This window comes from Pelmatolapia mariae, linkage group LG3_W (assembly GCF_036321145.2).
Source record: "Pelmatolapia mariae isolate MD_Pm_ZW linkage group LG3_W, Pm_UMD_F_2, whole genome shotgun sequence".
NCBI classification, from domain to species: Eukaryota; Metazoa; Chordata; class Actinopteri; order Cichliformes; family Cichlidae; genus Pelmatolapia; species Pelmatolapia mariae.
In genome coordinates, this window is record NC_086229.1 from 43,519,476 (window position 1) to 43,545,565 (window position 26,090).

Sequence of the window (26,090 nt, forward strand, 5' to 3'; positions counted from 1 at the left end):
ACTGTACAGAATATAATACGTCTGCTCTCAGTGGAGTGTAACGCCAGACTTTAAATATAATATATTACTGCTAAGGAGCAGCACATGAATATTTCAACACAGGAAGAAAAAAAGCAAACTTTGATCTTCTCTTTTAAAAAATTAGAAACAGTAGACTTTTTTTCATGATACTGCACCCGCAATATTTCAATCCACAGAAAAACACAGCACTACTCAATTCACTAAATTTGTCATATTCGAGCTCAGGCTTAAAACATGACATGATTTTTCTCTTGTTCATTTTGATAAGTTTCGCTAATCAAATCAAAAACTGCACTTATGACTCTGTGGAGTGTGAGGGAGCCCTATGGGACTTAAAATTGGTGGAGAACAGGCACTTGTAAAACACGAGCCCTGCTCTCAGTTGCAATCTGCAATGAGCTCACGTTTATTCCGCAACTATGGATTTATAAGATCCTGCTTATAATAACAAGCTCATTTTCTTACTGGTGTTTGCTGAAGGGTAAACCCCACGGTCCAGTTATCAGTTAAACAGTTATCACTTGTTTAAATGCCTAAGTATAACATGTATTCAAGTTTATTGGATGAACCCTGTTAGCTTCAGTTAAACAGAGCTTTAGATCCTTAGATCACACTCAGACCAGCCATGGTTGTGTCGTACTGTGCCACTAACATGAGAACACATCATAGGCAGGTCTGCTGTTTTCCACCTAATTGAGACTTCTGTGTGAAATCTACATCATAACTTAAGACGTAACCTGAAACCCCTTTTTTAATCCTACGCCATAACCTTCCATACAACCTGACCTGCACCTCCTAAGAAATGCAACTACACATTGAGTCGACGCAGCCCGCAACTTGGAAGGTCACGGCACAGGGTTAAAAGGGGTTTCTGTATACGTTGTATGTTACCATGTAGATTTCAGGCAATTGGGGAAAAAACTGATATCTGAGCAATGCTTTCCTTTTATGTCTGTAGGTCATTATGTATATATGTATAAATGCTAATGCAGTGTAAAAAGTTAGTAATTGAAATAAAAAAGAGGAAATGAGATTCCTACTTTGCTCAAAAGATCTCTAGAAACAGATATACCCAAAACCTGCTGGTACCTTAAATCCTGCCCTTTGCCTGCAGATTCTGCATACTTTTATGCAAATTTATAGAGATTACTGTGCCAGAGAACCTCCTTCAGACTCCCCCCGCTGGCCTGCACACACACCAGTGTTACAGACCTTAATATTCTCGGGTTTTTTAGTTAATTTTCTCCATGAGAGTCACATCGTGTTTTTTTAGTCCACTGCCTTTGTGGCTGTCTGACTTGTACCCTGGACTGAAAAGAGCATCTCTACTCCTCCCTCGGTGTTAAAATGGGAATGTTTGTGCTGCAGATGCTGTTGGACAGTACGGTGGAGTTCACAAGTCTCTTCGCATCTTGGTTTATTTTGGGGTCTTTTCTGGCGCAGTGACACGCAATGTTCTCACACGCCTTATGCATTTATTTAAACTCAGTGATTTTCAGTCATTCTGCACCAACGCAGCTGTCAATGAAGAAGCGGTTGAATTCAGGAAGTCATGGGCTTCTCTGCTGAGTCAAACTGTATCGTGCCAGTAAAAGGCAATGAGTTCAGACTCAAAGGATGACAAGCCTTGCATTATTCGAGGCTGGATTTAACAGTGGATCACCACCTGCTCCATCTTAGATTTTGTACTGAATGCAGGATAAACTGAGAATAGCTTCTCTCGATTTACACACGGAAATCCAAGAAAACCAACCAACTGTTGCAACTCTCAGCTAAACTGACTGAGGTTGAGTGGGCATGTCTGCTGAATGGAGCCTGGTAGCTTGCAAAGCACTTGCTGCTGGATACAAGTGTCATCACGACACACCTAAGAAGCAGTGGAAAGTCAGCTTAGTGGAAAGTCTTGCGATCCATCCTGCCGCTCTACAACTGAGCAGATGCTCATCGCGCCCTATGCCATCACCGACAGTTGAAGAAGCCTGTGAAACGTCACAGGCTTCCAGGTTGAGATCCTATATCAAGGATATTATAGCAATAATGAATGAGTGACTGGTGCCAGAGAAGACCACGCTGTCCCCTCTTTTCTAGTGGGCGAGGTACACAGTGATCACACAAGACAATCAAACTGGACTTTGGGGGTCAAACATGGTTCAGATAGCAAAGTGTGACCTTTAAAGAGGACCTATTACATTCATACCAGTTCTATATCTCTATTCTAACTCTAATAGAGTATCTCTGCAGGATTTACAGTTCAAAATAACCTTGATTTTTCTCGTGCTGAGCTTCAGTGCAGCACGTAGTTTGACCCACAGTCCCAAAAAGAAAATAAATAAAAGCTCTTCTACCTCCTGTTCCTTTAGCTCCTTTCCTCCTTGGTAGACTACTAGGGTAAGCTTTGTTTCTCATTTCTGAACTGAGCAGTTTCTGTCATATTTTAGGCGTACTTCCAGGACAAAATGACTGGGTGTGCATCAAATCTTAGTGAGGATGGTCTCTGCCAATACAGTTTACCATGGCTACCCTTGGAAAAACCCAGAAACTATTCCAGTGGTCGTCAAAGCACATACAAAGCACATGTCAAAACGTGTTATTACAGGTGCTGTTGAGCTCGTCAGATGTCATCTTTATGGAGGAGAGAATTAAGGCAGCCCTCTTCTGATTGGCTGCCCCTCAAAAACAGAAAAAAATCAAATCAAATCAAATCAAATCACTTTTATTGTCACATCACATGTGCAGGTACACTGGTACAGTACATGTGAGTGAAATTCTTGTGTGCGAGCTTCACAAGCAACAGAGTTGTGCAAAATACAATAATGTAAAACAAGCAAAATATAAAAATGGCTAATCTAAAAAGTAATAAATATATGTACAATATGTAAAGGTATATACATTACTGAATGTATATACCTGTATATACCTGTATATATAAAGAAGGCATAGAGATTAGCATATCAGGGATATCCCCTTTCTCTGACATCATACAGACCCAGAAGTAGAAAGAGTATGAAACCCGAGTCTCACAGGGAATACTTATATGTACACTGACCTCATTGTTTCAAACCTCTGGCCATGTTTAAAATGAGCTTCTATTGTAAGTGAATATAGCAGCTCCCCTTTACTCTCCCCGTTGTTTTGAAACTCTATCCTAACTGAGTATTTGTCCATCGTGTGTGGCTAAACCTGAGTAAACCTTCACCACGGGAGCAGTGGATTAGACTATGTGCATCATTTTGATAACAGCAAATCTGCGTTTGGCTTTAGAGCCAATGAGAAACAACATATTTTCCCATTTAGTTAAGAGGACATTCTGAACGTGGGAGTCACAATGAGGATGAAACTGAAGACCTATCTAATTATACTGGACTTGCATATTGAATGAAATTTGCTCATTCACTGTGGCAAATCTACACACATGACAAATCCAATCAGGAAAAAAAAGAAGAGGTACAAGTCTGTGAAAACACAGTGTGCTAATCATGCTGTGGTGGTGCGCTGATGACGAGCTGGGGGGAGGAGGGGATCGTTGTTGCCCACTTAGCAGCAACAGTGAAATAAATCTCACATAAATCTTGGTGCCGTGGGGAGCTGAAGCTCGGCAGAAGACGCAGCAGACCTGTCTAACACCGGACGACAGCCGGCTTCATAAATATGGAGGGCAGAGCGTGGAGGAGCGAGAAGGAGAATGAATATTTTACTGAGCTAAAGCCAGTGGGAAACAGAGGGCGAGGATGGCCAGAGAGAGGGAGAAGGTACAGCTGGACGCTTTGGTGTTATATAACACACACCCGCACACACAAACTGAAGGACACACACGCACAGAGATAGAGGCATAAACACAAAGCAGCATAAATGAGCACAGACGACAGAAAAAGATGAATGGCCACACACACACACAGTCTGTTTCCATCTCTCTCAAACACACACAAACACCGGTGTCTGTTGTCCACCCACGACTGTGTTCATCCATCTTATTTTCATCATACACAAGATGCCAGCCCATCTGAGACAATAACCGGCTTAACAAACACATAAACACACATGCAGTAGGAAAGAGACGGGGAGAAGACTCGGAGAAGCAACACAAACCGCCTCCTGTGTCGTCAGCTGCTCTGTTATGCTGCCTTTTCGACATTTCCTTTTGATCAACAAGTGATGTCAATAAAGTAATCTGTAGGAATTAAAGGATGAGTCTCATGATGTTTTATATTTTCTCAACAAATCCCATGCAAAGATCGAAACCAGCAGCACCCTGAGCCGAGTACCCGAGTAGCCAAAACCTCTGCGGCCCTCAAGCTTCTCCTTCTTCTTCTTTTTTTCTTCTCCAAAATCTATTACATGAAGGGCTGGACAACGCAGCCAAAAAATAAGAAATTACCTCTGTTTTCTGGCTTGAGGATGACTCAGAATTATATAACTGATTCAAACGTTACTGAACACTTGCAGAAACTATTTTTTGTTATGGGCTAAACATACAAGATAGCATCCATTAGCATCAGTTATCCACCTTCTGCTTTACATCAAGAAACTTCCTGGTTTGTCTGAGCAGAGTTTGCGTTTACTCCTGCATGACTTCTTCATACATGTTAGGGTAAATGTAAATTGTCTGTAGGCGTAAATGTGATCTGTCCAGGATGGACTTCGTCTTTCCATCCATCCATTTATCCAACTATTTTCTACTGCTTATCTGAGTTCGGGCCATAGGAGCAGCAGTCTTAGCACAGAAGCTCAGATTTCCTTCACCCCGGCCACCTCTTCCAGCTCTAAGTCATTCCCAAACCAAACCAGAGATATAATCTCTCCAGCGAGTCCTGGGTCTGCCCTGGGACCTCCTAGGACATGAACAGAATACCTCACCTAGCAGGTGTCCAGAAGGAATCCAAGTCAGATGCCCTAAGAACCTCAACTGACTCCTTTTGATGTGGAGGAGTAGTGGCTCTACACCGAGTCCCTGTTGAATGTCCATGCTCCTTATTGCCACCCACCACATGAATCGATACCTTATCTCGATAGAGGGGTTTATGTGTATTGGTGATCCCAGGAGCTATGTTGTCAGGGCCAATTAAACTTTGGTGGGATCTTCCAATGCAAATTAGTCCAGAAAGGACCAGAAAAAGTGTGACTCAGAGACCCCCTGTGTTAAGGGAAAAAAAAAAACAAGCGTCCAGTGTAACCTGGCTGAGACAGGGTTACAGGGTCCTAGCATGCAGCCAGGACTGGGGTGGAGGCCGTAGCCCATGGGGCCCAGCCTGGCTTAGGCCAAAGAAGTTAATTGGGTCCATCCTCCAGTGGAGGACTTTGCACAAAAAAGTTGACCCATATGAGGGACCACAGGGGGTCAGTGGATCAAGCAGTGGTCAAACAAACAAATAGAAATAGTACAGTGAAGAGGTGAGTTGTTTGTAAGACTCACGATGGGCAGTCTTTATGTTATTTTCGCTTGTTTTTGTTCCAAGTAGGTGTTAGGTATGATGAGGGGAATCAGCTCTGGATGTAACATAATAATCTGGATCATGTTTTTTTTAAGTGGGTCAAATTATTCTTCAAAGTTGAAGTAAATTTTTCTAAATTTGCATGATCTGTTAGAAAATCGAGCTACTGATTTATTGATGATTTTGTTCTCTTTTTCCAGTTAAGTAAAATTGTTCTTTCTGGTGATGGTTAAAGCTATTGAGATCTAAGTTTGAAGGTCTCTGGGTATGGTCAATGAGGATAAGTTACCTATAGGTCAAACAGAGGGGATTGTGGGATGCTGAGGCTAAGGACTCTGGACAGGTCTCACACGACTCCGACCAGAACTGTTCTAATAGAGTAAAAAGCCAGAATGCATGAAAATACATGCTTACATGTATACACTATAGATGTTGGTATTGTCCTTTAGTTTCTTTCAATGGTATATAGTGGTGGTACACATCTTTGTCTCACTGTATGACAGCCAGGCTAGGCTCCAGCCCTCTTGACCTTAAGTTAGACAGGCTGTTAAGGAAATAGATGACGGCAGGACAAGCCATTAGCTAGATGGCCACAGATGGCTGGGAATGACATAAGACTAATAGATAAAACCTGAACTCTACAGTAAAGGGATTTGGTGGTTCTCTTAAACTACAGGAGACGTTTTGTTGCTGAAGTCTGGGAGGACTTGTCACTTACAGCAGGGGGTGTCGAACATGCTGTCTGTGGAGCCAGAAACTCGCTGTAGACTCACAAAAGTGTGAAAATTACAGAGTAAACGTAAGTTTAGCACATTCACTGTGTTTTGTTCCAGTTTGTGTTGCAAATTAAGAATTGCTCACATTGTGAGAGCTGTGGTCCGAACTGCTACCACATGAAAGCACGGCTAGGTTTCTTCGCCTCGCTAAAGTATCATTTCCTTGTAATGACAGCAGTCGCACCAGCAGACAGCAGGAGAGACAAAAAATGGAAAAACTGTGGCTTAATTGATAATTAATGACTCATTATGTTAATGTTTTCCAGAAAAAACTTAAATGTGTACCATAACTTTTTTTTATGTATTAAGAACTTTAACCAGATAGTAAAATGAGAACTTGCCAGAATTTCTCGGATGCCTTTAACAACCTGAGTGATTTCTATGTGCTTTCTGACTAGCCTCAAAGTCACAAGGCGGAATATTTGGGTTCAATGTGTATCTTGCATTTTTATTTAGATCCTATAGTTGTCTAATTGCGCCATGCCAGACTAAATAAAGGATAACTGATCTGAGTGAGCAATGTGACAAAAGGTTTGGAAAGCCAATCCTAAGCCAAGGAGCATGATGCTGTGGGCCTTTTAGCAGCTGCAATGTGGAACTATGGGTGGGACAGCTGATTATGGAAACTATATGAAGAAACATGAGGAAGGGAAACTTGGAGGAGACACTAGACCAGGAACTTCTATTACCTCCTTGCCTCTATAGTCTGTTGGACAATCCTACCTTAAAAGAAGAAGCTCACACTAGTTGCTATGACCAAGTCTGACGGTTACCGGGGTAACCAGTTCCTTTTCTTTGCGATGCAGCTATTCTAATGTCAGGTTGTAGCAGCTGGGTCAGCTATAGAGTTGTCTGCAGTGAGGTTTATGTAAAGTAAAGGTAAGGCCCCGTCTTGTTTTCTGCCTACAGTTGCTAGTGGAGTGGATCAGTGGAGATGTTGTGCTGAGGAAGAGGGTGTGCTTGCCTATCCACTTATCCAATTCAGAGTCATGGGGGGGGGGACCCTATCATCACTGTCAAAGGGCAAAAGAGTACATCCTGGGCAGTAAACATTGGCCATCTCAATGGGAGTACTTAGACCAGATAATGGTAAATTATCAGATTTAAATATAAGAAATGGACATATATAAATATGTTAATTATATGCAATGCAGTTATGAGACCTCAACCCACTGGAAAACTGTGGGAATTTTAGACAGTGTCTTCAATGGTGATCTTCAAAAGCGATTAGGTTTCAGATTAATGGTCTTCCATTTATCCAGACCTTTAAAATCATTGCCAAGGCTGTTCTGGAAGTAAGTGTTGCACCAACGTGTGGTTCAAAAGCAGAGTCGACAGGACCTTTTCAATGGCGTCTCCTAATCTTTGGTACAACCTGCATTTTCATGTAAGCTGCCCAGTCTCTGTCATTTTAAAACAGTGTTAAAAAACCTACTTATTCTCTGTAATCTGGGTTTTATTATGCAAACACAGTCTTATTTACAGTACAGTACTACTTTATCTGATTATTCTTAATGTGGATCTAGTGGCTGCTATGCATAGGATATTTTGTATAATATAGAGAACATTGGCCAACTGAGATTGTTGTAAATGTGCTATAGAAATAAACTTTGACTTGAGTTATGCTTACTTGTTTCTTTTAATTTCTCTGTGGTCAGTAACTTTATGTTTAGGGAATGTGCAAAACACAGAATCCATCAGTATACATTTGCCTCGGTTTTTAACAGAATGCACCACTGTGACAGAAAATTTTCTTTCAATATGAAGCTTTTGTTTGAGTTATTCTTGTGTGTTATACAAAGCTTTTGATTTCTATAACATATATACCAAATGCCTGTACCAGGGCTCCAGTCTATTCCAACAGAGATCAGTAACAGTGGAATTTAGCTTAACTACATATGGCATGGTATCCTGCAATCACTGGAATGCCAAATGTGTATTAATCCACAATAAAAAATAGTTCTGAACACATTGTATGTACTACTTACTCTTCATAAAGTTAAATCTGTAACAACTGACATACAGCGTAACGACCAAAGTACTGCGCCGCCTACATGTCACAACTGCAAGAGCTGCTGAGCCATGATAAAACATTACCACGAAGCTCCCTGTGTACAGTTTTTGTGCTGATGCTAATGCCAGAGAAGGTTTGGAGATCTGGAGTTACTGAGTCAGCAGAACGCTGGTGTCTTTTGGTGTCCTAAAACCTTCCTCTATGTAGTAATATCTCTTAGAGAGGGAAGACATTTCACATCCTGTCACATCCTGTTACAACACCATGATTTTATAGATCTGTGACAACGAAAGTGAAATCACCTGAACTCAAAGATTAAGAGGCCTGGCCCAAAACATTTGTCTCTATAATGTATAACAGTGGTATATCTTTCTGTCTTCAGTGGTCTTAAGCGCGTGAGCCGAAAGCAGTTGGACTTCTTGTTCCATCTCTCATCCGAAAAGTTTCCTTGGAAAAGTACAGAGTATTTAAACCCTGATGGAGATTATTCCAAGGATGATTATGAGATGTCTAGTGAAAGGCCCACTAAATGTTAAACAGGATTTCCCATCAGCTTTAGAAGAAGCAGCCTCTCCACTGCAAAGTAAAACATTTTCAAGAACCCAAAAAGAAGTCCTTTGCCTTCGACTCAAGTGCAAATTGACCAAAGATGGGTAGAAAAGCAAGCGTACCGAGAGATGGATTTCAAATGTAGTTACTTTGTTTGCTTTGGTTATTTTTCATAGATTTGTTGGCAAATCTGGAAATTTTTAGACAACTAACTAAGAACAAATGCAACAAAAAAAAATCAGTACAATGAAAAGACATGAAATGTGAAATGTGCCGGAAGATCCACTTGTTCATTCATTCCTTCTCTTAGGTGTTCAAGGTTGTCTCGCTGCCATTCAGCCCCCCCCCATTCATTCAGCTAACAACCCACTTTGATTGTTTTAATGGAAGGGCCGGGCAAAGGGCGAGACAGTATGAGTCACAGAGTGAGAACAAGAGGGAGAGAGAGAAAGAGAGAGTGATGGAGAAGCAACTGGCAGGAGGGGACAGAAGAGAAACAGTACCTGAGAACAAATGGAAAACCTTGTTCCCTTGAGGGCTAATTTGCATACACACACACACACGCGCACACACAGAGGTTGCACAGTGTATACAACCAGAGCAGTTTCTTCAGTAAACAAGAGATTAATATTAAGATGGCAGCATTCACCTTAAAAAAAATAACACCATGGCAGAGTTACAAACATGGACTGCCAACTATAATGTAAACATGCCCGTTTCTGCAGTAGTGATCATTCCTTCAACACACACACACACACACACGCACACACACACACACACACACACACACACAGAATGATAAAATACTACTCTTAAGAACAACCCTACAAGGTGAATCCAACACGTATGAGCAGTGGTACTCTAAGCCAGCACGCACACACACACACACACACACACACACACACACACACACACACACACTCTACAGCACAACATAAGCACCACATATGAGGGGGAATCTAACTCGCACACCCTTCCGCACGGCATATCTGCATGCAAACACACACATGCATGTTTAAAGTGTCCGACACACACCCATATCAGTGCAGTCCAACACCACACATACACATACGCGCGTGTAAACAGTCTCCCACCCACCTCCGCTTCTTCCTCCACGCCTCTCCCACCCACTCAAAACACAACACACACACGCACACATTCCCTCGATCCATCCAATCCCTCCTCTTCTCCTTCTCTCCATGCATCCTTACCTTGCAGCAGGCTCTGGAGGTTGAGCTGCGCCTGCTGGTGCAGCTCCTCGACACACTCCGGCCTGCTCCACGAGCCGAACACGTTCACGCTCTGTTGCCATGGAGACCTGAAGTGGGCCGTGCCGCCGCTGCTGCTGCTGCTGCCTCCGCCGCCGCCGCTGCTGCTGCTGTGGTTTCCATCGCCGTGGCTGCTGCTGCTGCCACCGCGCCTGCCGCTCTCTGCCTCTAGTCCGCTGGTGGCTGGAGGAGAAGAGGGAGGGGAAAAAAGGATGGGAGGGAGGGATGTGGAGAGGAAGTGATGGATGGAGGGAGAGAGCAGTGGCAGGTAAGAGAGGGGAGAGGGAGGGAAACAAGGAGGGAAACAAGATTATTTAGAGTAAAGTGGGAAGGGGAAAGGGAAAAACAGAGGAATGGTTGGGAAAGAAGAGAAGAGAAGCAAAGAGAATTGGAGGGAAATAAGGGAGGATGGCAAGGAAGAGAGATTGATAGGGAAAAGAAAAGATAAAAAGATGAAGAAGGGGCAGAGAAGAAGGGAGGTGTAGGAAGTGAAGGAAGCAAGGTAGGGGAGGATAAAAGAAGGGGATGGAGGGAGGAGAGAAAAAATATACATAAATAAAAATGTATGAATTTGCATAACTAATACCCAGAGACGTCGATTACATAACGCAGTATGTGTTGTCAGGGAGAACAAGGACCGAGGTAGGAAGGAAGAAAGGAAGGAAGGCGGGATATAGGGTAAAAAAAAAAAAAGATAAATGAGGGATTAGAGTGGAAACCATGGAGGAGAGGTTGAGAGTTAGAGGGGAAACAGAGAGGAGAGCTTAATTAGGAAGGAAAAGGAAGGAGACAGAGGGACAGTGGATGGAGAAGACAGAAGAGAAGGATTAGGGCAGGGAGGTATGAGAGAAAAGAAGCAAAAAGGGATTGTGGCATTAGGAAAAAAAAGAAGAACAAGAGTGGGAGGAGGAAGGAAGGAGGGATGACATTTAGAGGGAGAAATGTAGAAAAGAGGTAGGTGTGTTCGTGTAAAGAGGGGGGAGAAATAAAAAGCAAAAGGAGGGAAAAGCCAAAAAAAAGTGGGAAGGAAACGTCGGTCCCTGTCACCATCAACCCTCCCAACACAAACAGACAATCAAAACAAATCATCCAGAGCGATCACAAATGGCCATTCGGTGCCGACATAAATGAGACGTCGCCTTGAATCAGCATCGAGGAAGTAATTTGACACATCCAGCGGCTGATAAAACACGAGTAACAAACACGGGAAATGTGACAGCAGATGATATCCAAGTGAAAGGCCAGGCTCTTAAAGGAAATGCAGGCGAGGGGTCACAGACTCAGCTGGAGAAGGCAATTATAGCCAGTGTTTGTCTTGTTGCTGAGTCTGTGGTAACAATTACTTAACAAACTCGTTAAACTTTATCAAGCTTCTGGAAGCTAACTTGGCAAAAGAGGACACTAAAGGTGTAGGTTGTCACGCTGCTTCCCCTTAAAGAACCAATCAAGAGGGTGAACAAGGAAATATCTGAGCCAGTAATGTTGTCACACTGATGGATGTGGACAACAGAGGTTCACATCACTATCAGTAGGAGGCATATCCACTCGCTAAAGATCAGTAAAGATTTATGTGTAGCCTACATATGTTGCATCTTCGTTCTCTGTATCCATAGTGTGAATTTCACTTGGCCTTTGCCCAATGTGTTTGTGGGATGAGCCACAATGACCATGTGACCTCTTTATATTAAAGTATAATGAAGCCACAGTGTTGTTACACTTCGCACATGCCCAGTAGAGGCACAACGTGGGGAAATAAGCCCAAATTCTGGGCAAAAGTGGGTAAACTTTTAAAGTGTTTCTTATCAGATCTGAGTGGAGACCTAATGCATTTAGTGTGTCTGTGACCACTGAAGTTTGTTTTGGCTCTCTCTGTTCATTTAGATATGGGCTTTACAATAACTGCTGTCACCAAGCTGGCTGCTAAGTGTCAAGACTTTTATAGACTCTCACATTAGCTATGTTTTGGTTTGCCTTACTGAGGACAAATCACAGTGAGTTCTCATTTTGAGCAATGCGAGTATCTTTCTGGGGAGAATGGGAAAGAGGTACAGGATGTGTTACACCGAAAACAGAAGGAACTCGCCTATCAGTACGTGAACATTTACAGCATTTCTTTCAGTATTTCTTCTGAGACTTTGTTGCTCGTCTTTTCTCCATTTTCTCCAATGCAATTTCAGCAAAGGCTATAAAAACACAAAACACAACACAGTTACAAACTCCCTTGTTAAATTACTTGCAGCTATGTTGCCGTTTTGTCTAACTACATTCAAAATTACACGCTGAGACATTTCCTTCAGAGAACCAGATATACAGTTAGTCAGCTATGATCCTAGCAATGTTTTCTCCATCCATTAATATTTTTAATCACCTATGAATTTCAGGGTCAAGTGGAGGGTGAAGCCTAATACAGTTATTGTAGAGTAAGGCATTTAGCCTTCACCGTATCTTTGTAACTACAACTTCATGGTCAAATATTCAAAGAAAATGTAGTAAAATTATGTTATGCAATTTTTATGGTTAAATTAGATTATTCTTAGGGTAATATTTTGTTTCTCGGTACACTGCTGTGAAATTACAGTCCAAGCACCAAGATGCATACAGTACATACAGTATCATACATAAAACCCAATACTAGATCAAAACATTACACTTTCACCATTAATCACAAGGGAAATAATTCAAAATGTGATTAAGTAAACAGTACCACGAACAAATCTCAGTCTGAATCTATCTGCAAGTCATAGAGGGCCCAAAATGATGATCGTCATCGACAGGACCTTCATCTACAAAGGCTGAAGGTTGTTACGATTGGCTCCGGTAGTCTCACGGCACACCACAACAATTTTCTCCAGTTCTTTCCTGCTTTTAAGACCAAACCACAAAATCACAGAAAATGAAGGCACTGACTCAGTAAAAGAATAAAAGCTTTCCATCACCGTCATCCCAACATCAAAACTTTGCAACTTTCTCAAAAAGAGCAGATGACTTGACTCGTTACGTAAAGGATCTGACTATAAATTATCTCATGATCAACAAGCTAACGCAAAGAAAAGTCTGAGCTAAGAAGGAAATGAATTAATAACTGGAATGGTAAGAAATCAAAAGGCCCACATGCAGAGGTGACTGCAAGCAATATCCAAATCCAGAAATCCGGAAGAAATACTTCAAAGAATAAATTTAAATTATTTAGGTGCATTGACATGAGAGTTATTTATTATAAAACAATATACCCAGGTTTGATATGCAGCTTCATTCACCACCAAACCTACTGCCTTTACATAAGGCATCTAAAGCATCAAGCTTCCAAAGAAGTGAGAGACCAAAACAGAGCTCCGTCTCTCAGGCTTCAGTTCAGTTCACTTTGTTCTTTTGACAGTAAATGACAGTGATTCACACAAGACTTTTAGTGTCAAGGTGATCTGCAGTTTCTTGGAGACAGACTGTCCTCTAACAGAAATGTCAAATCCTGCTGCAGCTACTCCCACTCGTTGCCAAGCTTCAGCTCGGGAACATCAACAGCGGCTAAACATCCAGAATTCAAAGTATAAATATCGGCACCAACATGTGTGGGTTTGGATGCGTTTCCGAGGGGACTGTGCAGGAACTACGTCTTGATTTGAGAAAGAGTGGTTAAAATTTAAAGTGCGCTCAGTTCCCGGTAGACAGACGCTATTCTGCCGAGAATCCAGCGCCACTATCTTGTCTTGTTTGCTCTGAAGCAGACGTCTCTCCTCACAAAACCCGCCGCACTGTATGGAATCACAATTTCACCCTCCCAGCTACCGGCTTCATCTTCCTAAGCTGCTTTCACACAATCGGCTCCCACCAGAGAGAGCTACTGTTTATGATACAGAAGTGCACGTCAGTTAGCATCAGTCTCAGAGCGGAGAAGAAAGGCGATCATGCATGATTTATAACCTGCTCTATAACAGACATACACTCTCACTATGGAGCCCTTGGTATTTTAATTTTTGTTTGGATCCTTGTGAACACGGTGAGAAAGTCTTCTGCGCTCCGTTATGGATTGCCTGCTCTTGAAGTTGTTCTGTTTACTGGCTAAATCTGTCTTGCTGCGAGGTAAATATCCCATTAAGGAGTTTGACTTTGCCCCCCTCAGCTGTTTGGAGAATAGGAAGCAGGCAGACCTATCTACACTACTGCATGTGTTTTGACTCGTCTGTTCAAAATATATCCGAAAGTATGTTCACAATTCATTTTTAGCTGTTGTTGCCACTTGAAAAGATGCACACAAAGCCTTTGTAACCAAAGTCTAAGCCTGTATGTGTGTAACAAGGGTCTGTGACAGGAAGCGATGGAGTAAAACCATATCTGCAGGGTGCAAGAGGATCTTTAGTGGACTCGAAATGTTCCCAGAGGTTGACTGCACACAATACTGCTTCATTTTGTGAAGCTTGTTGTGTCGCAGGTGTACATCACTTTTAAATTATCCGAAGAATTCAGACTAGTTGTTTGTGGCACCGTAAACCTTTTGGAAGTTTTGGTCATTAGACAGAATTTGCACAACAAAGCTCGCAGACGTCGACAGGGGTCGAACGCCATGTAAACTTGGAGTTGATTTCAGAAAGCAGCGCTGCTGAAATATGCATAAAGAAAATGAGAAAACTTTATCCAGTGAGAGATACTCTATCCTTGTCACAGAGAGAAAACCAGCACAGAGATGAGTGCTCCCTAAGAACATCTTTTCAAAGCGCTCACTTCCTTTGCTCATTGTTTACAATAGAAAAGGATGCACTTTTAAGATTGCTCAGAGCAGAGAAAGTACCTAAACAAGGAGTGGAAAAAAAAAGATCCTCCAGTCTTTTAAAAGCAAAGAGCTTCAGGTTTTGTACAGCTACATAAAACAGTAGCAGCTGACAGTCTGTTCATGTCTGCACAAAACTGTTTTTAAAAATGTTGTCAGATAGATGTTGAAACACTTACTGTCAGTTATTCATGTTCGGGTGTCACCATACCTTCCTCAAAGATAAAGAAAATCAGTGACACAGTTCGATAGAAAAGCTTTAAAATATAGTCTAAATGCTAGTACTACTTTTTTTTAACTATTTGGACTGTCGTGATTTAAAAATTAGTATTAAACTGGCTTAATGAGCTGTATTTAACTGCAGAAGAACAAGGAAATCACTGATAAAAGCAGGCAAGAAGTTCTCCACTACCGTGTAAAGAGTTTTTGTCTTCATTTTGAGTTTTGAACCGTCTGTTGACATATGTGAGTTTATGCTCATTAGTCTAGTAATGTTGAGCTTTAGCTTTATTGTTCTATTTGAGTTTAATTTTCTCTGAACTTTTGAATTTTTTAAGTAGTTGTAGAGTTAGTTTTGAATTCTGAGCATTTCAGTGCAGTGCACTTCAGATATGGTGGACAAATCTTGCAATGTGCACATGTTCCCATATGCCAAACCTAAAAAATATAGCCCTGAGATCCCTTCCCGGACAATTTAACCGCCATTCAAACCTGAACTCATTTGACCTTAACAACTCACATGATGGCAGGTTGGGGCAGTGACTCACAAACAGGAGTGATGGAGCCACTTCAGGTCAAATACCCGAGACTCTCCATCAGCTTTTAGAATTGAAGAAGTCTTTTGAAAGAGAGCCCAGAAAGTGGATTCTGTTAATCCGGATGTGCCGTTTTCTGTGGGGCGAAACGTTTTGTCACTTGGAAAAACAACCAGAAGACTTGGGCTCACTTGGATTTTCCCACAGAAAATGCTACATCCAGATGAATGAAATCAACTTTGTGGGATTTCCTTACCTGGATGATTGAGCATGCATCAAGACACTTTTGGAGTAGATGGTGCAGGTTTTCAAGAACTTAAATGAAGTTGTATTATCCCGGGATGAGTGAGAACCTACAGACTCTGTTTCCAAATATTTTTCTCGTTATTATGTCCTGCTTCACTGTCAAGGTTAGTCTCACTGTGGTAGTTTTACTTCTCTGGACTTCCCCCGATCTATTTGTATTCACCTGTATCTCATTCCCCCTCCTGGTTGTCATCCCCCAGTCAGTCAAAGTGTATAAATAGTCATGCTCCCCTTTGTTCTTTTTGAGTTAGCTGTAGTTCAGCTCCATGTTTCTCCCTGTTTTCCAGGCTCGTGTCCTGCCTTTTCCCTGTTCTTTCATTAGGCCTCAGTCAGTTCTGTCCTTGGCTTGAATTACAAGGTTTACTCTGCCAGCTCTCCCTCAGTGCCTTGTGTTCAAGCCTATTAGTCAATAAAGCTCCTCACCATCCCGAGGTTTTGTGTCCTGGATTTGGGCGTTTTTCTCACTACATCCTTTAAGTCTGTGTCATCAATCAAAATCATGCATGAGTGACACATACAGCTCTAGCTTCACAGATGCTACATCAAACATTGACTTTTTGGAGATGTGTGTGAGTCAAATCTGTGAGCCTGTGTTTGCGAGCGTATGTGTGCACTTGTGAGAATTAGGTAATATGTGCCAAAGTCACAGAAGCCTCAGGAGTTTCTAAAAATGTGGCACACATTACTGTAAATAGAAAATCCAAAGAGAGAAACAGAGGGGGGGAGTTTTAACTACCTTACTTGCTGTCATACCTTTGAGACATTACTGTTACTGTGCAAACGAATTCACACTGTTCTCACTGCACATCAGCACAGGAAGGAGTCATCATCAATCCAACAAGGTTTTTCACAGGCTTGAAGCCTCGCAGGAGTTAAGCTAGTAGCCAAACCAGACCACTGCCACTGCAACAAAATTGGCTGAAGAGCCATTAAAAATTTTAGAAACCACACTAAATGTTGCAAAAAACTGACGTAAAAAGGGACATGGAGCAGCTGAGTTTATAAAAAGGCCAGATTCCGGTCGGTACTACTCTACCATTACAGAGGTCCTCTGTCTGCTGTGACAGGTACGCCACATTAGAAGAGTACAACCTGTCACCTGTTTCAAGACCATAAAAAATGGCGACCTGTCACTTCCAAGAAAAAAGAAAAAAATCCAAGCAACATGGTTGTGATGTGCCAATCAGGGAACAAGTTCTAAAGAAATATACAGCTTTTGAGGTGTGCTGATGCTAGGAAACAGGACGATGGTATGAGCTTCTACACCCGAAACAAAAATCATGCAAGGCTGCTTGTTTGGCTCTTAGAAGACAGACTAATAAAGAAAGTAGTGTTACCTTAATGCTTTTTTAATAATCTATGGATTTTAATTCATATATTGCTGACATCAGATTAATAAAAAGCTTTTAAGCTCTTTCATAAAAATGATAAATGAATGGAGATCTGAGTGGTGTTAATGGAAACCAGCAAATGAGCTAACTTGGCTACACTGCTACCAAATTTGACAGATTTACTGCAACTTTACTTATTCTTAACAAAAAAGCAAGTCAGTGCACATCCACACGTCTCTCTGTGTTCTCTCTATTCAGTGGACCCAGTGGCAGATCACATAGACATAGAGGATCTGTGCTTTTGCAAACAGTGATACTAAAAGTCATCACTAACTAAGCCAGGGGTGTCAAACTCCAGGCCTCGAGGGCCGGTGTCCTGCAGGTTTTAGATCTCACCCTGGGTGAACACACCTGAATCATATGATTAGTTCATTACCAGGCCTCTGGAGAACTATAGGACATGTTGAGGAGGTAATTTAGCCATTTAAATCAGCTGTGTTGGATCAAGGACACATCTAAAACCTGCAGGACACCGGCCCTCGAGGCCTGGAGTTTGACACCCCTGAACTAAGCTGTTTTTGCCTCCTCTGTTACCATAACCATACATTATATTTTCCTCTCATCTGTGATGACATTAACCGTTTGTTAGTGAATGTCGCACACAAGATTATCCTCCTTTTATTTACTAGATTAACTTAATCTCTAGTTTCAGGGCATACTGAGCCCATAAATTCAGTTATTTTCACCTATTTAGACCTGGAATTATGTCCATGTTCTAGCAGGCAGAGTTGAAATGAGCCTACTCCTGTCATATAGCACAATTCAAATTAAATCAAAAGTATGAATTTTCATCTGAAATGCTCCCTCAACTCGGATTGCCAACGTGGAAAGTCTGAGCAGCCCCACCAAGTTAAAATTCCAAGATGGCAGGAGTAAACTTAAAAGTTAGTAAAACTGTAAAACTTTAAATTTCTACTGCCATTGTTGGGTATTTGTGCCTCACTAAATAATCTATGCACAGAGCACTGAGGAGGCTTTATCCATGAATGCGCTGCAGCAGTGGTTTTAATTGCAAGAGAAACAGGTGACACGACAAATGACAAATGCTTCATCAGATGAAAAAAAGCTGAAAACAACTGCCTGCAAATAAGAATTACCTGAAGAAGCTTAAAAATCGTCCACCATACCAGCCTACAATGACTAAATCACACATTGTCTGCGCAGGCAGAGCTAACTACTATTACAATTAGAATCCACCCACATTTAAATGCTTATAGATGTAGAAAAACACTAGAAATATAAGAAAAGCTTAATCATAGTCTCAAAAGAATTTACAAAACCTATAAAATAGCTAGCTGAATTGCCAATCTTGTAGACAGTACTAACTTTCATTGGAAAGCTATAATTCATTCTGTGGAGTTAACCTATTGTATTATAGAAAATCATTTTTCTTGACATTATTTTTCTAGTTCTGGACTGCTTATCTTTTATTTACCTGGCAAATACTATAGATGCCTCCTTTGCATGTGAGAAATTAGCAAAATATGGTCTCACTGTTAGAATAAGTTTGTATTTTTACTAAGGGAAGTGTGCTACAGGGATATTTTATGAGTGTTTATATTTTTATAAGTTTCTCAGGGGTAATCGGAGCCTCTAACCTGCACTGCTATTAGCGTAATTTAAAGGAGGAGCATTTGGGAATACTTTCAGAGGTTTAGAAAATATACAGAAATATGTTTTAAAAAGTGTTTGGATCCTAAATGAGAATTCTTTTTTCAATATACCAGTAATATATAAAATAATATGTAAAATAGATGGTCATCTTAAACTTTACTGGTCAGATCTTGTATTGAGTGACGGAGGACAAAGTCTGGGTAATCATCCCTGTTTTGAAAACAGAAATAACTGTGATTTGGCTTTGTTTTCACTGTCATGGCATCTGAACAATGTCTGACCTCAAAAGACTTTCAGACCTGCAGCTGATGACAGAGTCTGTTCTGGCGGATACGAGAGGCGCACAAGTCCTCGGGGAGACTTGTTTCCTCTCAAGTTAACAATTAATTCTTGATTAAAAGTTGAGCAGCAGCCAAATACACACATGTACACAGAGCACACCCGCAGTCATCCTCAGTGGAGATGTCACTATTTCCCTTCCTCCCTTATGTAACCACAGTGACATGAAAAGGAGGGAAGATGGAGGGATTGGATAGAGGAGAGACACAAGCCTCTGGGCATCACTGGGCAGATTTAGAAAAAAAAAGCCAATCTCCTCAGTGCTTTTCAGAAAAGAAAAAAGATTGTTCTGGAAATAAATGCAGTGCAACGTCAAGCCAGTTCAGTGTTTGAGCTTTTAGAGCTTTAATTCCCATGAAATCCAAATAATGATCACAGACCTGCCCTACTCAAGTTATTTTATACTCTTTGTAATAATCTCCATCTCCCTAAAATTAATTTCAGCTGGCTCTAGCTCTCAGAGCTGTGAAAAAGTGCTCCTTCCTGATTTCTCAGTCTTTTGGATTTTTCCATAAACTTAAATGTTTCAAATCATGAAACAAATTCTAATATTAGTCACAGATAACCTGACTAAATACAGCATGCAGTTTATCTATTAAGGGAAAAAGTTATACAAACCTACCTCAGCCATGTGAAAATGTAACTGTCCCTGATAACTGATAACTGGCTGTTACACCCTTGGAAACGAGAACTGCCATCAAGCATTTGTGATAACTGACAATGACTCTTTTAGATCACTGTGGAGGAACTTTGGCCCACTCTTCTTTGCAGAATTGTTTTATTTCAGAGTTATTGCAGGGTTTAAACCTGTTTAAGGTCGTGCCGAAGCATCTCAACTGGATCCAAGTAAAGACTTTGACTAGGCCAGAACTTCAGGCCCTATTGGTCCACAGTTCTTTAGTCGTTGTTCTGGGTTCTTTTTTGACCTCCTGGATGAGTCGTTGATCCGTTCTTGGAGTAATTTTGGTATGTCAGCCACCCCTGGGAAGGTTCGCCACTGATCCCGTTTTTCTCTATTTGTGAATAAAAGCTCTCAGTGTGGTTCACTGAAATCCCAAAGCCTTAGAAATTGATTTTTAACCCCTTCCAAACTGATAGATATCAGTGGCTTTACTTCTCTTTAGATCGTGGCTTGACATGTTGCTTTTTGAGATCTGCCAACCTGCTTCACTTTGTCAGACAGGTTCTATTTCAGGGGTTTCGTGATTCAGCAGGTTTCAGCTTTCCAAAAAATGTGGTTAATAACAACTACTTTATGATTTAACAGGGTTTACTTCTTCACATAGACCATAGGTTTGAATAGATTGTTTTACCCTAAGAAATAAAGTGAGTCAGAATCGGCCTGATATCCAAATATCTGATCAGAGCATGCCTACTTTCAACACAACATGAGTCTGAACACATGCAGATGTCTTTCTGCTCAGTAAAAACACAACGGTTTGGAAGAATGACCTAAAGAGCAATACAATGACAAAAAAAAGTTAGGCACCTGAAAACCCACTTAGAGTCTCCCTCACACCAAATAAGGGGAAGCCTCAACGCTGCTTCTCTGTGGACTCATCAGTCACATCTAAGATAAGGTTTAGAATCAGGGGAGCCTTGTAGCATTTCAGTGTCCGACCATTAGCATTAACAAGAAGAACAAGACAGACTAAAACAAACAGGGCAGTGAGTGGTGGGGAACGCCCTCCCTCACTTCTAGCTGATGCGGAGAAAACACCAGAGTGATAACTTTCACGGAGGAAAGAGAGAGAAATGACACACACATCCTTACAAAGACAAAACAGTCCAGCACCAACCCCCCCCCCCCCAAAAAAACACAACTCTGCATTCACACACTTGCAGAAAATAGAGAGGAACTTTCACAATACACCTACTGACACACTCATACTCACACACGCCCGCGTGCATTAGCGAGGTGTTGGGTGAAGTTATTTTCCTCTGATGCCCTTTTACTAATTAATTCCCCTCTGTGTGTGTGTGTGTGTTGGAGTGTCAGCAGGGAGGATGCAGGTTTAGACAAGCTGTTATCACCGGACACACACACACACACTCTCTGTCGCACACACATTCACAGATGGACGGTTAAAACACAAGTTATCCATCCCTCATATTTAACATTTTATCACTCAAGTGCTTGCACAGATTTCACGCATGCGTAACAAAAATACATCAGTGTGTCCTTCGCACACTTGTGACGAAGTGTAATGTGGTTGTTAGCTGAAGAGCTTCCGCAGTGCTGCACACCAAATATTGGCTCGCTTGTTTGTGTGTGTGTGTTTATATTTGTGAATGACAGGCTTATGAGCGGCTGTTAGCATTAGCCTGGTCCTCAGCAGACTCATTTATGGAGTCCTAAATAACATTGTCACCACCAACCAAACGCTTGGCTAAAACTAGATGTTTGTGCGTGTGTGTGTGTGTGTAATCCTTGTGTTTCCTCCCTGTTAATAAAAGGTGTGCAGTAAATCAGATTTAGCGAGTACACTGAGACCCAGATGGAGGATTTGCCACCCTCCTGGGTATCGTTATCGAATTGCAGCAGGCTTCCTGAGCCGCAACATTATCCATACCGACCTTTGTTGTTATGACCAAACAATAAAGGTCAGGAAAGTGACCTCTAAGTCTCTGTGCTATTAAGGTAATAGAACCCCAGAGTATGAAAACACATAAAACTACCTGCTGAAAAGTAAAGACAGGTAATGAGGCCTGAGTGTTTTACGTCTTGGTCGTGCTGTCCAAGGTACTGAAAACTGTTAGGTACCACATGCTTTGCTCTTCTCTGTCCTCTGTGACTCATAAGTTTAACTAAACATCCCAATCAGCTTGATGAACATCAATTAAGAAAACCTGGTGACAGAATGAGCAACACTAAAATAGCAATCCCAACCTGAGTCACACCGGTAGCCGTGTGAAGTTCTACCATTGGTGCTTTTCGTGACTATGCTCATGCAAAGGAGCCCATTCAACCTGGTGGCCAAATGAGCAATCAACTAAAGTAGGAGGTTATTTCCTGCTATCGCAGCTCTATGATGAAGCACAATGAGCAGAAATTAGGTAACTGTGGTTAGTTAGATTTAGAGAACACGTGTAAAACCTTGTTATACACATCTGGATATACATTGTTCATATAATGACCTATGATAATGAGCCTTGGTGTTGACTAATCATCAGTTACTAATGAATAAAATATATTGACACATTTAAGTACAATATACAATAAAATATTTACTAAGTTAAGCCATTTAATCCAATATTTACTTGTGCTTTAATCCACATTTGTTATTTATCTTTTAGCCCAAGTTGTGTCCAGTATTTGCTTGTGTTTAAGTCCTTTGCTTGTGTTTAAGTCCTTTGCTTGTGTTTAAGTCCTTTGCTTGTGTTTAAGTCCTTTGCTTGTGTTTAAGTCCATGCTGCACTGGTGGATACATTTTATTTTATAGACGGGTCATCCGCCATCTTTGCCGTTTCAAAAACTGGCTGGTTATAAGCGCCACAAATCACCTAGAGCAGCCTGCGTGGGACAGTCACATTCATGCATCACTGTGACAACTCAAAGTACAACCCTGAATAGAATGAAATGAAAAATTGGATTCTGCTGATTATCGAGGCCACGTTTGCCTCATAACTTTTAATTTCATCGACATTCTATTAACTCGAAAGTACATTTTCCTCCTGAGTGCCCATTAACTTTCATCCGTGCAGGAAGTCTGGGACATTTCTCAGTGAAATATGGAGGAAAGGGTGTAAACATATTTCTTAAAGACCTTGATGAGGATGTAATGAAATTCTCGTGAAGAGGATTGTCAAGACTCCTCTTTAAAGCAGATGTCGACTGGTAATGTGAATCTCATTCGGTTAGAGGATTCGTGTGCAAGGATTCGTGTGCAAGGAGTAGTGTTGAGCAGGCATCCAAATGCATGCTCTGACTGCTGCAGCCTGTCATGTTTTTACATAGCTCAGTGCTGCCCCCTGCAGGAAATTTAGCCTTAAAACACAGACAGCAGTGAGGAAACCATTACCTATCTATCCTGCATTTGACCAGACACCATCCATTATTGAATCCTGATTTACTAAAGAGAATTCAGCTGCTTATTATATTGTAATTGTTAATATAGTGGAGCTTTCTTACAAACCTGATTTTAAAGGATGGAAGAACTGAAGAAAGGACGAAAAGGAAAAAACAAAGAAGGAAGAAGTCAATGAAGGAAATGAAGAGAGTAAAGATAAAATGCTGGGAGTAAAGAAGGAAGGAAGGAAGGAGGAAAGGATGGAAGGAGCACACAAGGAAGGAAGACTGAGAGAAGGAAGAGATGAAGGAAGGTAAAGAAGTAAGGAAAGAAAAGAATTACAGTAATGAAAAACTGAGAAAGGAAAAGTAAAATAAAGGAAGGAAGGAAAGAAAGAAAAGAATCAAAGAAAGAAATTACAGGAAATAAAGCACGAAGCGTAAAGGAAAGGAAAAACCAAAAAAAGAAAATTGTCAGTCAGCTTTTTGAGAGCAGAGGTCAGATCACAGATTTGTTCCTTGAGTAGTAAACACCGGGTTCAGGACTCGGAGCCACAGACAGGACAGGAAAAACATTGTGCTGCTGTTCCAACGGGATCTGACAAAACAGAAAAGATGTTGTAGAGGCCGAATCATACTCCAGATTTAAACAGCAAGTTAAAAAAAATCCAAAACAAAACAATCTATGAACACAATTTAAATTTCACAGCTGCGTCACCACGAAGGAAATACCACTCGACACTTGTAAATACTTGAAATTATTTTTCCTGTGAAAGGACTTCCTGCCATTTTGCAGACTTCTTACCCCGATAAGCATTTGAGAGGCAGTTTATTAAAAGACCGCTGTGTCTCGGCTAATTTAGGCAATCAAAGACACATGCAATCACACAAATACAGTTAGTAAATCAATACACACACACACACACACACACACACACACTCAGTACAAGAGTGTGTGTTCCTGTGAGCTCTACAGTGAAACCTGGCTGTCTGCAGTGATTACACCCTGAAAGTAATTTACAGTGACATGAGCCACAATTCATCCTCGCCCTCCCTCCTCTCACTCATCCCTCTTCCTCCTTCTCTCTTTCCACGTCTCGCCTGGTTTAATCCTTTATTCCCTCGTTTAACTTGCTTCTTTAAACTCGCCCCTACTCTTCTCTCCGGCTCGTCCCTCCCTCCAAGCTTTCCGCCCTCTCCGTCGTCTATCATATCTCCTTCATTACGCACAAAAAAAATGGGGGATAAGTGAGAGGGTGGAGTAATGGAATTGAGTGGAAAAGGAGCGGTGTATGTGTGTATGCCTAATGCACCTGGGTCAGCCATGATGGCAAAACCTAACAATCGACTAGCCTAAAGGTCATATTCTCTCATCCTGACAAAGCGATGGAGCCACATCCCGATTCCATCCACGTGTATGTGCGCGCACCTCAGCCGGAGTTTAATTGAAGAGCCGGATGCGTTCATCCGTGTTTGCTAACAAGAACAAAGATCCAATTTTATGCTAATTACTGACGCACAGATTTGCGTCACTTTGATTGCGATGGTTAGCGAGACAGGGAAGTAGCTATCATGAGTCACAAGAGACAAAACACACACACGTTGGTTGGCTTCGTCTCCCAAACCCGCCACACGGAGACCCCCGTCTGTATTTTTAAAATTAATAGCCATTATTTTCTATGCAGGCTCTTATTATTCAGCCGATTCAGCCTGGCTGGAAACTGTGGAGACACATGATTTACACACACACGCAGGTGGACACACACACACACACACGTAATGACTAAGCCTCTCAGTCACTGTGCTGCACACCTGTGTGTGATGCTGTATGTTAATATGTGAAGCTTAGACTTCTATGGATCTCTAGGTTCATGCTAATAAGGAAGAAGTGTACCTGCTTTTTGTTTGTACTTTGATTGAAGGCCTCTGATCCCCACTGAACGACGCAGGGAAGACCTGTCCTGTCTGCAGTGTAGATGGAACTAAAGAGGGCTGTAGAGAGCTGTAGCACATGTTTGGAACCCACTAGAACTTCCTGTGATTTGTTAATGTGTAAATACTGTAATCCATCAATCCTTGCATCCACTTTCTACTATTTATCTGGGTCAAAATTGAAGGGGCATCCCTAGCCAGTTGAAGGATATGAGCTCTCCAACCAGTCCAGGATCTTTCCAGGTGATCACATGGAAAGATCTGGAAGCCAGCTCCTTTTTATGCAGAGGAGGAGTGACTCTACTTTCAGCTTTTTAAGGGAGGTCCCAGTCACCCTGCCTCTTGTATGCACCATCATTGCCTACAAACATTGCCATTCTGCCCCCAGTGTCAGCTTTATAGGCCTGTGTTGTCCTACAAGTGTCTTGATTGTTTAGGCGATTAGTCACTTTGTCAAACAGAAGTGGACGTCAAAGTGAGAAGTCACTACTTTAAATCTCCTTTGTGAAACTTTCAATAATACTCTGATGCAGACACAGACAACAAGCAAGCTGATGGCCTAGTAGTCATTTCCGTTGTACTCCTTTGAACTCCATTTGAGATCTGCCACCTGGAGCGCATCTGTCGTTGATGCATCATAAATTTTCTTCCACTTATCCCATTCACAGTCACGAGGGGGCAGGAGCTTATCCCAGCTACTATAGGGCGAGATGCAGAGTTCACCTTGGATGGGTTGCCACTCTGTCACAGGGCTAAGAGGGAGAGACAGACAACTATTCACACCTATGGACAATTAAGAATCACCAGTTAACCTAAGCCTGTCTTTAGGCTGTGGGAGGAAGTCAGAGTACCTGAAAAGGACCCATGCAGACATGGAGAGAACATGCCAACTCCACACAAAAAGGCCCCATGCTGTTGGTGGACT

The 26,090-nt window shown here is 41.6% G+C and overlaps 1 protein-coding gene across 1 annotated transcript in view; it reads right to left on the bottom strand.

The window, feature by feature from the left end:
- The window catches only part of nhsl2 (NHS-like 2), a 221,637-nt gene that overhangs the window by 55,304 nt on the left and 140,243 nt on the right, over window positions 1-26,090 (bottom strand). The window contains exon 2 of the mRNA XM_063468240.1: window positions 10,001-10,240. Coding sequence (XP_063324310.1) covers window positions 10,001-10,240 — 240 coding nt within the window. The remainder of the gene's footprint in view (window positions 1-10,000; window positions 10,241-26,090) is intronic.